Source organism: Microtus oregoni, unplaced genomic scaffold, assembly GCF_018167655.1.
Source record: "Microtus oregoni isolate MIOR12 unplaced genomic scaffold, Mior012 000000F_ref0000247, whole genome shotgun sequence".
NCBI classification, from domain to species: domain Eukaryota; kingdom Metazoa; phylum Chordata; class Mammalia; order Rodentia; family Cricetidae; genus Microtus; species Microtus oregoni.
In genome coordinates, this window is record NW_024543059.1 from 61,897,288 (window position 1) to 61,907,500 (window position 10,213).

The window sequence follows — 10,213 nt, forward strand, 5'->3', positions numbered from 1 at the left end:
GAAGTCCAAGGAACCCCCACCTCCATCCAGGTCTAGTAAGTTGAGCATCCAAACTGCCTAGGCTCCCACAAAGCCAGTGCATGCAGTAGGATCAGAAACAGCAAATAGATTCACTTCTCAGCCTTCAGAGAAGATGGTAGCCTCTACTACCTTTGCTTTCTATAACCACAGTAACCAGTAAATGAAGCCTTCGGGTGGTATATTCCAGCCCACTCCACTTTACTGGAATATATATGCAGACTTCACACACAATTAGAATCAAAACATTAAAACCGTCCCCGAAGGAGCAGGCCCCATGAAGCCTGGAGACACATGTTCAAAGTTCCGTCAGTCCCTCTTTCCTTCCTTCCACAGAAACTGCCTGGATCCTTAGAAAAATCATTCCGTGACAGCTGAGTATATTCCCGCTTACATTTCTAACATTTTATTTTAGAATTAAAATTTCATGTTACTGTTCAGACTTGAGGAAATGCCACAACTCACTATGATGCTACATGGTATGTGCTCTGTTTAAAAACAAAAACAGCTAAAAAGGGGGAAAAAAAAGACCATAAGGTTTAAGTTCTTCATTTTTTAGAGATAAGAAAGTGATCACAAAGAGATGGAACTCTTCTCATCTGCTGTATTCTTACACAATAGCAGTCGCTGAGGTACCAACTGAACAAAATGGTGCAGGCCCCAAATCCCAGAACTCACTAGTCAGAGGTAGAAATACCTACTTTGAGACTGGTTTTAAAAACAAAACTCCTCGTGCTTACCTCCTTTTGGTTGATGTAAATTATTAACGAGTCAAAAATGAACCCAGAAATTACAAGGCATTATTTCCTCACGGTGTCCTTTCCTCCTCTGATTTTTTTCTTTTTAAATCTTTCCTAAATTGGCCTGCTTCATCGTGTTCAGCTGCTTTGCTGCACAGGACATCCCAATTATTATTCTCACCTCAATGATTTATATAAAAATGCTTTTAATATGTGCCCAAGGTGACACGATCATATGAATGCCACGTTAAATACAAATCCATCAGGATAATTTTTAACTGTAACCTGCTCAGAATTCAAGGGGCTAGAATATAGAAATGGGTATTTTTTAACTGGCATTAAAAATCATCCTCGGCCTGGTTTCATGGGCAATATTTATTCTTCTGCCCTAATTTTGGCAGTTTAAAGGACCGAAAGTTCTGCACACACAGGCAAGGACTAAATCGCCTGATTTTCCTTCAACTTCTTTTTCTCCGTCCAGCAGGCCCGTGTGTAATACAGTATGAAAGCTTGTCCCACAAGGATGGTTGTAGTTAATGATACTTAGCGGCAAGGCTTTGCACTTCCATGATAATTTCCAACAGAAAAATATCTCTGGAACTTACTATTAATAATCAATCCTAATATTAACCTCAGATGGGAGATTTATTAAACCTACTTGGCAGAATAAAGTCGAATAACTAGATAGTCGAGGACCTACGCTGAGCTCTGGCCCTGGAAAGAGAATCCGAAGTAGCATTCCTCAAATCTTGATATGTACAGGAAATGAGTACTTTTCCTTTCTTAGGGTTGTGAGCTAGCAGGTCTTCCAAAGGCTTGCATTGCTGTAAGGGGCTACGAGAGAGCTAGCATATCCACACTGAGGGAGAATGGCGAGCAAACGCTTTCTCTATAAAGTTTTCTTCATCTCTGAAAACCAGGGATGTGATCTGTACCCGGCAGCAACAGACAAGCATCTATGAACTGCCTGGTCCATCCAGTTTACACTGGGGTTAAAGGGAGCAAGATGGGGTTAAGCAAGCAGTACTTACGTAGGAACTATTTCCCACTTTCCCTAAGGTTTTGAAATCTGCAATCCCGTGAATTAAACAAAACAAGAGCTTTTGCGCCTGTGTGAAGTCTACCTCCCTCCGGCAGAAAGAATCCTGTACCCTACCAGGAAGAGACCCATTTCTGGGAAAGTAAGTTTCCCGAGGGTCTGCTCTCTGGGCCAGGGAAGGCGATCCCCGAGGCCCTCCGGGGGGGTGGCTCCACGCGTCCCCACGCCCGGGCAGGTGTGGTTCCGAGCCTGGGCACGCGCTCGCTGGCTGCGTCCTCCGCGCCACCGGGATCCCTTCTCGTCCCCCGACCCTGGCCCCCCGCCTTCCCGGGCCCGGCCCGCTCAGCCGCCCGCCTCGCTCCCCGCCCCCCGAGTCTCGTTTTAGTCACCCTTTGTCCTTCCCCGGATTGGCAGGTTTTATTATTCCGCCTGAACAATCCGGCCGCCCAGTGGCTGAGGGTCGCTGACGTCGGCGCCAGAGCCGGGGAGTAGTTGGGATTCTGCTCTGTCAGTAACACATGTGTAAGCGCCGCCGAAGGAGCGAGCGAGCCGGTTAGAGGCCCGCGCCGCCGCCTCCGAGCCGGGCAGCAGCAGCGGGGCAGCCGATCGGTGCAGCGCTCCCGGCCGGTCCGCAGCTCTCCACTCCGTGCGCCGTCGCGCGGGCCGCGGGGCCGAGCTTGCACCGCCGCTCCCGGGCCGCAGGTCGCGGGAGGGGGGGGTGGGGGCAAGAGCTCGGCCGAGCCGCCGGCGGCCCGGAGCGGGCGGGCGGGAGGAAGGCGGCGGCGGAGGAGGAGGAGCGCGCGGGCGCGGCGGGGGCGGGGGCGCGTACAAAGTGAAGCCACATTGCCAAACTTGAAGCCGCGATTGCAGCAGTGGCTGCCGCTGCGCCGCACGGGCCGGGCCGAGGGCGCCTGCAGCTGCTCGCGCGCAGCCGGGGGCTGAGGACCAGGACCCGCGGGCTGAGACTTGACACTTCTGCGCTGGGCCGCCTGCCACTTAGCGTGGGGCTCTCTCTACCCGCCCCAGAGCCACGCGATTAAAAAAAAAAATCAGCCCTTAGCCCCCTCCTCCCCTTTCCTGCTTCTGCGAGAACTCCCTCCCTCCCTCCAGCTCCGCCGGCCCCGGCGCCCCTGCCCTGGAAGTCGAGCGGCTCCGCTCGCTTTTCGCCGCCGCCGCCGCCTCTCGCAGTATTGCAATATAGGGGAGAAGCAGGTAAGGGGGTGGCTGGGGGCACCGCGAGCGGGGAAGGGGCGAGGGGGGGGGGGGACTGGTCGGGGCTGGGGCTGTTTTCTTTGGCTTCCTTCCCTTGACCGTCCCAAATTGCAAGTAAACAATACGTCGCCTTAGATAATGCGTGAGTCTGAAACTACGAGGCCGGCCTGCGAGCTAGCACCGAGGGCAGCCCCGGGCCGCCAGCTTTGTAGCGGTTCCTTGCTTACAAAAGGGTTCTTCTTGGAGACCGGGCTGGTGGGGACCCTCGAGAGGTCTGGGGCAGTTCCAGTTCCTAAAGGAAAGACAGGGGCTGCTTAGATGAGAAGTGGCGTGTGCGTGGGTGGGGGCCATAGTCATGACCCCCCAACACTATTTGAAACAGGGACCGAAAAGCTCTAAGTGACCAGGATCCGGCATTGCCTGTTCTCTTTTTAAAAAGAATTCCTCTTGGCTTATAAGTCTTTTGTTCCAATCCAGGAGAAATCCGGTGAATCACCTAATTAAAATCAAGACATGAATTAAGCATCCATTTTTGTACTACAAATGGCCAGCGCTACGTTTGTCCCTCCCTTGGTCTCCATTAAAAAACACCAGAGACGTTGTTAAAGGGGGGCAGATTTTGCCTCTAGCTGCCAGCTCTGCTTTCTATTTCACTGGCTATCCCAGGACCTAAATTGCTTGGCTATGTAATTACTAGAGTATAAGCCTATTTAACTTAAAAGCTTTCTTTCTTTTTTTTCCAACTCTAAATGAAACTTGATGAGGGCCCGTCCTTAGTTATCAGGGGAGTCAGTTTCTGGTCAGTCCTCTTGATTCATCTCTTTTAGATTTAATCAGCATTAAGGTATTGCTTGTCCTTAAGAGCTTTAGCTAATGGGGTTACTGGATGCTTTTCTCAGTGTAATGTTTCCTTTTCAAAAAAAAAAATACATATATATTTACCTCTCACTAAAGATGGGGGCGGGGAGCAGCTTGGAATCTCCTCCCTCCCCTTTTAAAAAGGAATTCGGAGCGATTAAAACGTTGAGGGGGGGGGGGACAGTTTAAAGACCTAGGGCAGGAAATGCAGATTCATTTGGGTTAGGGCTGAAATTGTAACAAAAAGCAATTCCTCGAGTAAATGCATCAGATAAATCAATTTACATAAAGGTATGATGCATTCGGATAAATGCAATGCTAATGGGTTTTAGAGCGGTCCTGTTTCCAGAGTCTCAGGGTTTTGTTACAGCTTAATTGGTGCAGTTCTTATTCTGGTTTATTGTGCGGTCACTGGACACACGTTCCGGGACTCTTTCGGAGGAAATGTGTTTAAAATCGGCCTATTTAAGGAACCGGAGTCCTTCTCTCGTTCCTTCTCCCCTGTTCTTTGCTGCAGTTAAGTTGGGCTGGGGACAGACAAAGTTGGCCCTCTCCCTTCTGAGGTATCTGCTGAATGTTTTGGGGAGCCTGGGGGAGCCCACACTCTCGGCATACAGAGGACAAAGACAAAACAGGCTGCTTAATTGGCAGTAAATAACTTGATCTTTTTATAGAATAAGTGACTGGAGAAACCCTAGGACTTTATTGGACTCCGGATTGGAGGCAACAAATTAATCGGTTTAAGCTAAGCTTTATAAATTGATTCCTATATTATACCCCAGTTGCTTCTCTTGTGGCATTCATTAGAAAGTGTGTGTGTGTGGGGGGGGGGTGTTTAAAATCAGTTTTGGGTGACAGCAGGACTGGCTTGAATTTAACTTGTGTGTCCCTCAATAGCGCCTCCTCACACAGTATCTACTCCCCCCCCCCCTTGGAGGAACAAAGCTCTAGCATTTAAATTGCTGATCAAGGGCAGATTAGCGAGACCAAAGTGGAGAGTGTTTGTATAGGAAGTTAACAGGCATCCTAAAGTTCAATGATCTATTATCCTTGCCTGTGTCCTGAAAACACTCATTGATCTTCAAAATGAAATGAGATTTGGAACAATAATGGGAGATGGCGGTCACCACAATGGCATGTGAAAGGTGCTGTTTAAAATACGAAAAACCAGTTTCGCAACTTTACACCCGGCACCCCCCCTCCCCTCTCGCCACCTTGCCTCCCCTCCCCTCCCACCACCTCCAACTCTCCCTCGGCCTTTCCTTCCCTCCACCACCACCCCCCCCCCCCCGCCTTGCAGAAAACCCCTAACTATTTGCAACTTATGAACTGCAGCCTCACTTCCCCCGGCAGAGCTCGGGAGGGAACGTGGCTGCGGCTGGCGGTCACCTCCAGCGGCCCGCGGCTGGCTCGCGGGGCTCGGCGGGGGCCGGGGAGGGGCCGGGCGCGGCGGTGGGTGGGTTTGACCCTCATTTGCTGGAGGCGGGCGGCGGCGGGAGGAGCGGGCGGAGGCGGGCGCTGGTGGGGGGGGGGGGTGTGGGGAGGAGGAGGCGCCGCGAGGGGTGGAGCGCGCCACCGAGCCTGGCTCTCGGAGTTTTGACAGTCCCCGAGCTGAAATTGTCAGCGGCGGCGAGCGCTTTGGAAAGTTGAGAGCAGCTCGTGGCCCCAGAACAAAGCTTGAGAAAAGTAAACAGGCGGCTGCTGCCGGCGAGCCTCCCTCCTTCCCTTCTCTCCGATCGGCCTCCTTCCCGCCCTGGCCCTGCTGCTGCTTCTCTTGCAGCCACTCTGGGGGAGGGAGGAGGGGAGCGCGCTGGCTTTAGGCGCCCGGAGATCGACTTCTAACTTTTGCATCGTCCGTTTTGTCTTTTCTCTCTCCCTAGACCATGGTGAACCCGGGCAGCAGCTCGCAGCCGCCCCCGGTGACGGCCGGCTCCCTCTCTTGGAAGCGCTGCGCAGGCTGCGGGGGCAAGATTGCGGACCGCTTTCTGCTCTATGCCATGGACAGCTACTGGCACAGCCGCTGCCTCAAGTGCTCCTGCTGCCAGGCGCAGCTGGGCGACATCGGCACGTCCTGTTACACCAAGAGCGGCATGATCCTCTGCAGAAATGACTACATTAGGTAAGTCCGCTGCCTTTCTGCCAGATGGGTGAGCCCAGCAGGAACAGGTCTAGGGGTTACCAGGGGTTTAAGGAAGGAGAGGACATCCATGGGGATTCATGACAGACTTCACTTCAAAAAAAAAAAAATACAAAAAAACCACCCTTTAGTTGGTGGCATTTAAGGGACTCAAAAAAGCATGTGTTGATTTTACAGCATTTGAAGACAAAGTAAGGCTAAAAACTCTGGTCTGGTGGTACTTGGGCGGTTAAGTGTCCATGGTTGGGCATCCTCTGGAATAAATTCTAAGTGTAGCCTCAGCTTAGGCTTCAGGTTAAAAAAGTAAGCCTGTCTAAAATGTAGGCGTTCAGGTGCTTTCTCAGACCTAAGCGGGGACTCACACTCAGAGACAAAAGGTTTATTTAAAAATAAAAGTGCAGTTAGTGAGAAATTATTCGTCTCTAGTGATGGCTAATTATGATATTTACATAAGCACTTTTCAACTTTTTTGAGTGGAATGCTATGACTCATTCTTTGTGCTTCTTGTGAAAAACACTGATTACCCATCAGTTTAAAGACTTGTAATTCTTTTTATAGTAAATAATAATAAAATAAAAACAAGACCTAGTGGCAGTATTTTTCTTCATAGGCTCACTGGAAAGGTTTGTCAGAGTCACTGTTGGTGTGTGGCTTTTGGTGGAGAACCTGGGTTTTTTTTTCTTTTCATTTGAAGAATGTTGGGGTTTGTTTTTTTTGATGTTGTTGCCATTTGTAGCACTGCCCTTGATCCCCCAAAGAGACTATAGGATTATGCTAATCTTTCAATTTAAAGCAATGTATAGGAACAGTCATGTCCTAGTAAGCAGCCTTTTCCAACAGGCTTCAGGGCAGCTAATGGAAAGAATTCAGGAGGTCAGGTGCCTATAGGATCTTTTCAGGTGAACTCAAGCTACTTAAACTCATTAATTTGAAAGGAGGCATTTGAAGGATTACACATTTAATTTGAGTAAATGGCTTGATAGACTGATGCACATGAATGCTTCTAGGAGGTGTTCTGTTTCAACATCCAGTAATTAAAAAAAAAAAAGACAGGCACACTGATACTAGAAAAACACACACTTAAAAGAGTTTCCTTCTATTTGTTTCTGCTCTAAACCTTTGTCCATAAAGTGATTAGGAAGAACGTTCAGTCCTGTCTTCGTTTTGGGGAAATAGTGGACAGGATGTTTTACTCGGAATCTTGCCCCGCTGTGGTTGTCGTTGTTGTCTGTGTTCGATGCTGTGCACGATCCCAGTGCAGTTTGGAGCTGAGGATGGGTGTGCTTGCCTCTGGTGCTATCATTGGACTGAAACGTTTGGGTATTCGGATCATGCAACCTATATCCACTCGGCTAGCATCCTCCGTCAGTCAAGTGAAAGAAGTATGGGAGGGGGGAGCTTTTATTTTTAAATTAATAGGGCTGCATTAATTTCACTAAGTGTTCTTTTAGAAGTAAATGTTGGGGAATCAGCAGGAGCTTGGGTGTGATGCTTTCTGATTCTCCTTCCAAGCCGAGCCATGAGCTTTGACAGTAATAGAATTAAGTGGAGACAGAAGTGTGCTAAGAAAGGAAGGCGGGTTGAAGTGGGAAAATTGACAGTTAAGATTTGGTAAATGGTGCAGTTTCTGCTCAAGTGTCTTCAAGGGGGCGACGACCTATCTTTGCTTCTGACTACCACTAATTAAACAGGAGATGGGTCCACTTGGATTCCCACGGGACAAGTTTAGGCAAGTGGCTTCCTGGGAACGGGGTCCATTCCTTTCCTTGTTCTTGGGGCCAAATAATAAATGCCCTTTTGGCGTTTTTCTTGGGATCTAGTGCAGGATGCGCCCACAGCTCTAAAACTTAAATAATCTTGGAGCCTTGCTTCTTTTTGCCTCTGAACTTTTGGGCTGGAATTTGGCTTGCTCTAGAACTAGATGCTACCCTGCGAAACTTTTGTCTGCCCAGGAGAGACGGATTCTAGTTCAGTGCCCAATGGCTCATGGACAGCCGCACACTTGGCTCAGGGCACCTCAAGCCCAGCCTCCTATCTAGCCCCATAGAGATAACTGAAGGCTTACTTTTCTCTCTGTCCTTTAAGGAAGCCAAAGGGTGAGGAAATGAAGAATGTGCTGGCATTTCTTTCTCTCCCAGACATCCCCTTTCCCAGACGCCCCCAAATTCACTTGCTGGGGTAGCTTTCAGTGCTTCTGACACCTAGGACTACTGATGAGTGGCGTGGTCCCTCTGCATGTCACCAGGTGAAGAAGATCCCTTTGCCTGGCTGGGACCACAGTGCAGTTTATTAAGGGGCTTTTACATGGTCTCACTTTGGGTTTTTTTGTTTTGTTTTGTTGATTTTAAAACAACCAAGATCTGGCTAAAAAGCTGGGGGGAGCTGGGCGAGCCAATGGGAGGGTGGGGGTAGAACGAAGAGGGAGGTGTCCCCCCCCCCACACACACTACCTCCCCTACTCCGTGGCCAAGTGTCGATTGAGCAGAGCTGGGCTTCTGCTCCTCTCCTTCAAGATTTCAGATAAAGCAGCGGCCTTGCTGCAGCGAATCTGCACAATTAAAAGCTTTAATTAGTGGCTCCTCCATTTTCTTAGTTCTGATGGGCTTTATCTAATGAGATCTGGTCTCTGGCTTAGATCTACTCCGAATGACGTGTCCGCAATGAATGAGAGCTTCGTCGCAAACAAAACATTTAATTAACAAAATTGGCCTCTAAGAGAGGGAGGGAAAGGCTGGAAGCGGGGTGTAGAGAAGGAGGGGGAGGGTGGATCTTAAAGGGACCCACGTCTGCCTGGCCCCTCCACCTTCCAAAAGTCGGGGAACCTTACAGCTGCCCCCTCCCTGCCGCGACTCCCGACCCCTCTGCACCACCCAAGCGCCGTGGAGTAGCTTTGCAAACTCCCGTTTTCCCCCTTCTCCATCCGCTACGCTTTCCTCCACCCCCACTTCGGGCCGGGTGACTGGCGCGGAAAGTGCGGCCAGAGAAGGAAGTTCCGACGCCGTCGGGTGGGGCTCCGGTCTGAGCAGGCGAGTGGGTGGGTGGCGGGCCGGGTCCACGGTGCGGAGCCGCGAGGGGGCGAGCGCAGGGCAGGAGCCGGCGCGGTGGCGCTGGTGTCCCCGGCTCCACTCGGGCGGTTCACGTGGCGCCCGCAGCCGCAGTGAGCTGAGCTGAGCTGAGCTCGGGGCCCGGGTTGGGGGTTTGAGGGTGGCCCGAGGTGGAGGATGTGTTTGGGGAGGGGATTCGCGTTAGGAAGGGAGACGCCGCCAGACAGCGAGTTCATTTCCCTGGTAATCAACAGCAAGCTGCTATATTCAGAGAATGCTGTCCCTTTAATTGAACAGGCTAGGTAATTAAATGGCACTTTTCCAATAGGACGTGCTAGGTAAATCTAATAGTTGGTTATTTAATATCACTTTGAAGTCTGCCCACTCAAGCACAATGACAGCACAGGAGCATGTGAACTATTAGCTAGGAAAAAAAAAACCCAGGATCTCAAAAATTAATTAAATCGCATGCAATTTAGGGGGAACGTTTATCTTGATTTGTCATAACAGAATTAATTCAAGGCCTCCAATTCACTTGGGGGCAGATCTGTTACTCTGAATTAACCAAGCGTAATTTGGCTGATTTTTTTTTTTTTCTCTCCCTCCCCTCTCTAATGCAGTGGTTGCGATTATGCACAGCCCCCCTCTTAGGTATAAATAGCTTCTGGAGCTTTTAAGGTGCGTGGACTCTAGTTATTCCGAAGTACCTTTAATGGACTTGGCTCCAGGCATAATTTCTGGGTTGCATTTCTTTGTTACGTTTAATATAGCTGGTGCAGAATTTAGATTAAATATAGGATCCTGCTGGAAAACCAATTGCTTCTAGATCAGTAGCTGCGGATGCACATTTTTCTCCTCAGATGGGTTGCTGATATTTACTTGCAGGTACAAATGTGTACCTTTCAGTCACACTCTGGGAAAGGGACCTCTCCGGTGCCTGAGAGCAGTGTAGAAAACACAGCCAGGTAGCGCTCCATATTGCATGGGTTTCGCTTGAAGTAATAATGCCGCTGAAAATAAGCCCACCTATTGGTCATTGAAGTTACTGAAAGATGCTAAGCACTGACGTTGAACTAAAAATACAGTTTGTTTCTCCATCTCTTCCTGTCAGCAAGGAGGTTTGGAACCGAGCCTGCAGACAGGACTCACGTCCTCGTAGGCTTCG

The 10,213-nt window shown here is 49.8% G+C and overlaps 1 protein-coding gene across 2 annotated transcripts in view; it reads left to right on the forward strand.

Moving 5' to 3' along the window:
- Positions 1 to 2,533: 2,533 nt before the first annotated feature.
- Lmo4 (LIM domain only 4) overlaps positions 2,534 to 10,213 on the forward strand; it is a 16,416-nt gene continuing 8,736 nt past the window's right edge. The window contains exons 1-2 of one of the 2 annotated variants that reach the window (XM_041649605.1): positions 2,534 to 3,009; positions 5,748 to 5,986. In XM_041649605.1, coding sequence (XP_041505539.1) covers positions 5,751 to 5,986 — 236 coding nt within the window. In that variant the 5' untranslated portion in view covers positions 2,534 to 3,009; positions 5,748 to 5,750. Of the gene's footprint in view, positions 3,010 to 5,397; positions 5,554 to 5,747; positions 5,987 to 10,213 lie in introns of those variants that run through there. The other variant, XM_041649615.1, reaches the window with a different exon arrangement.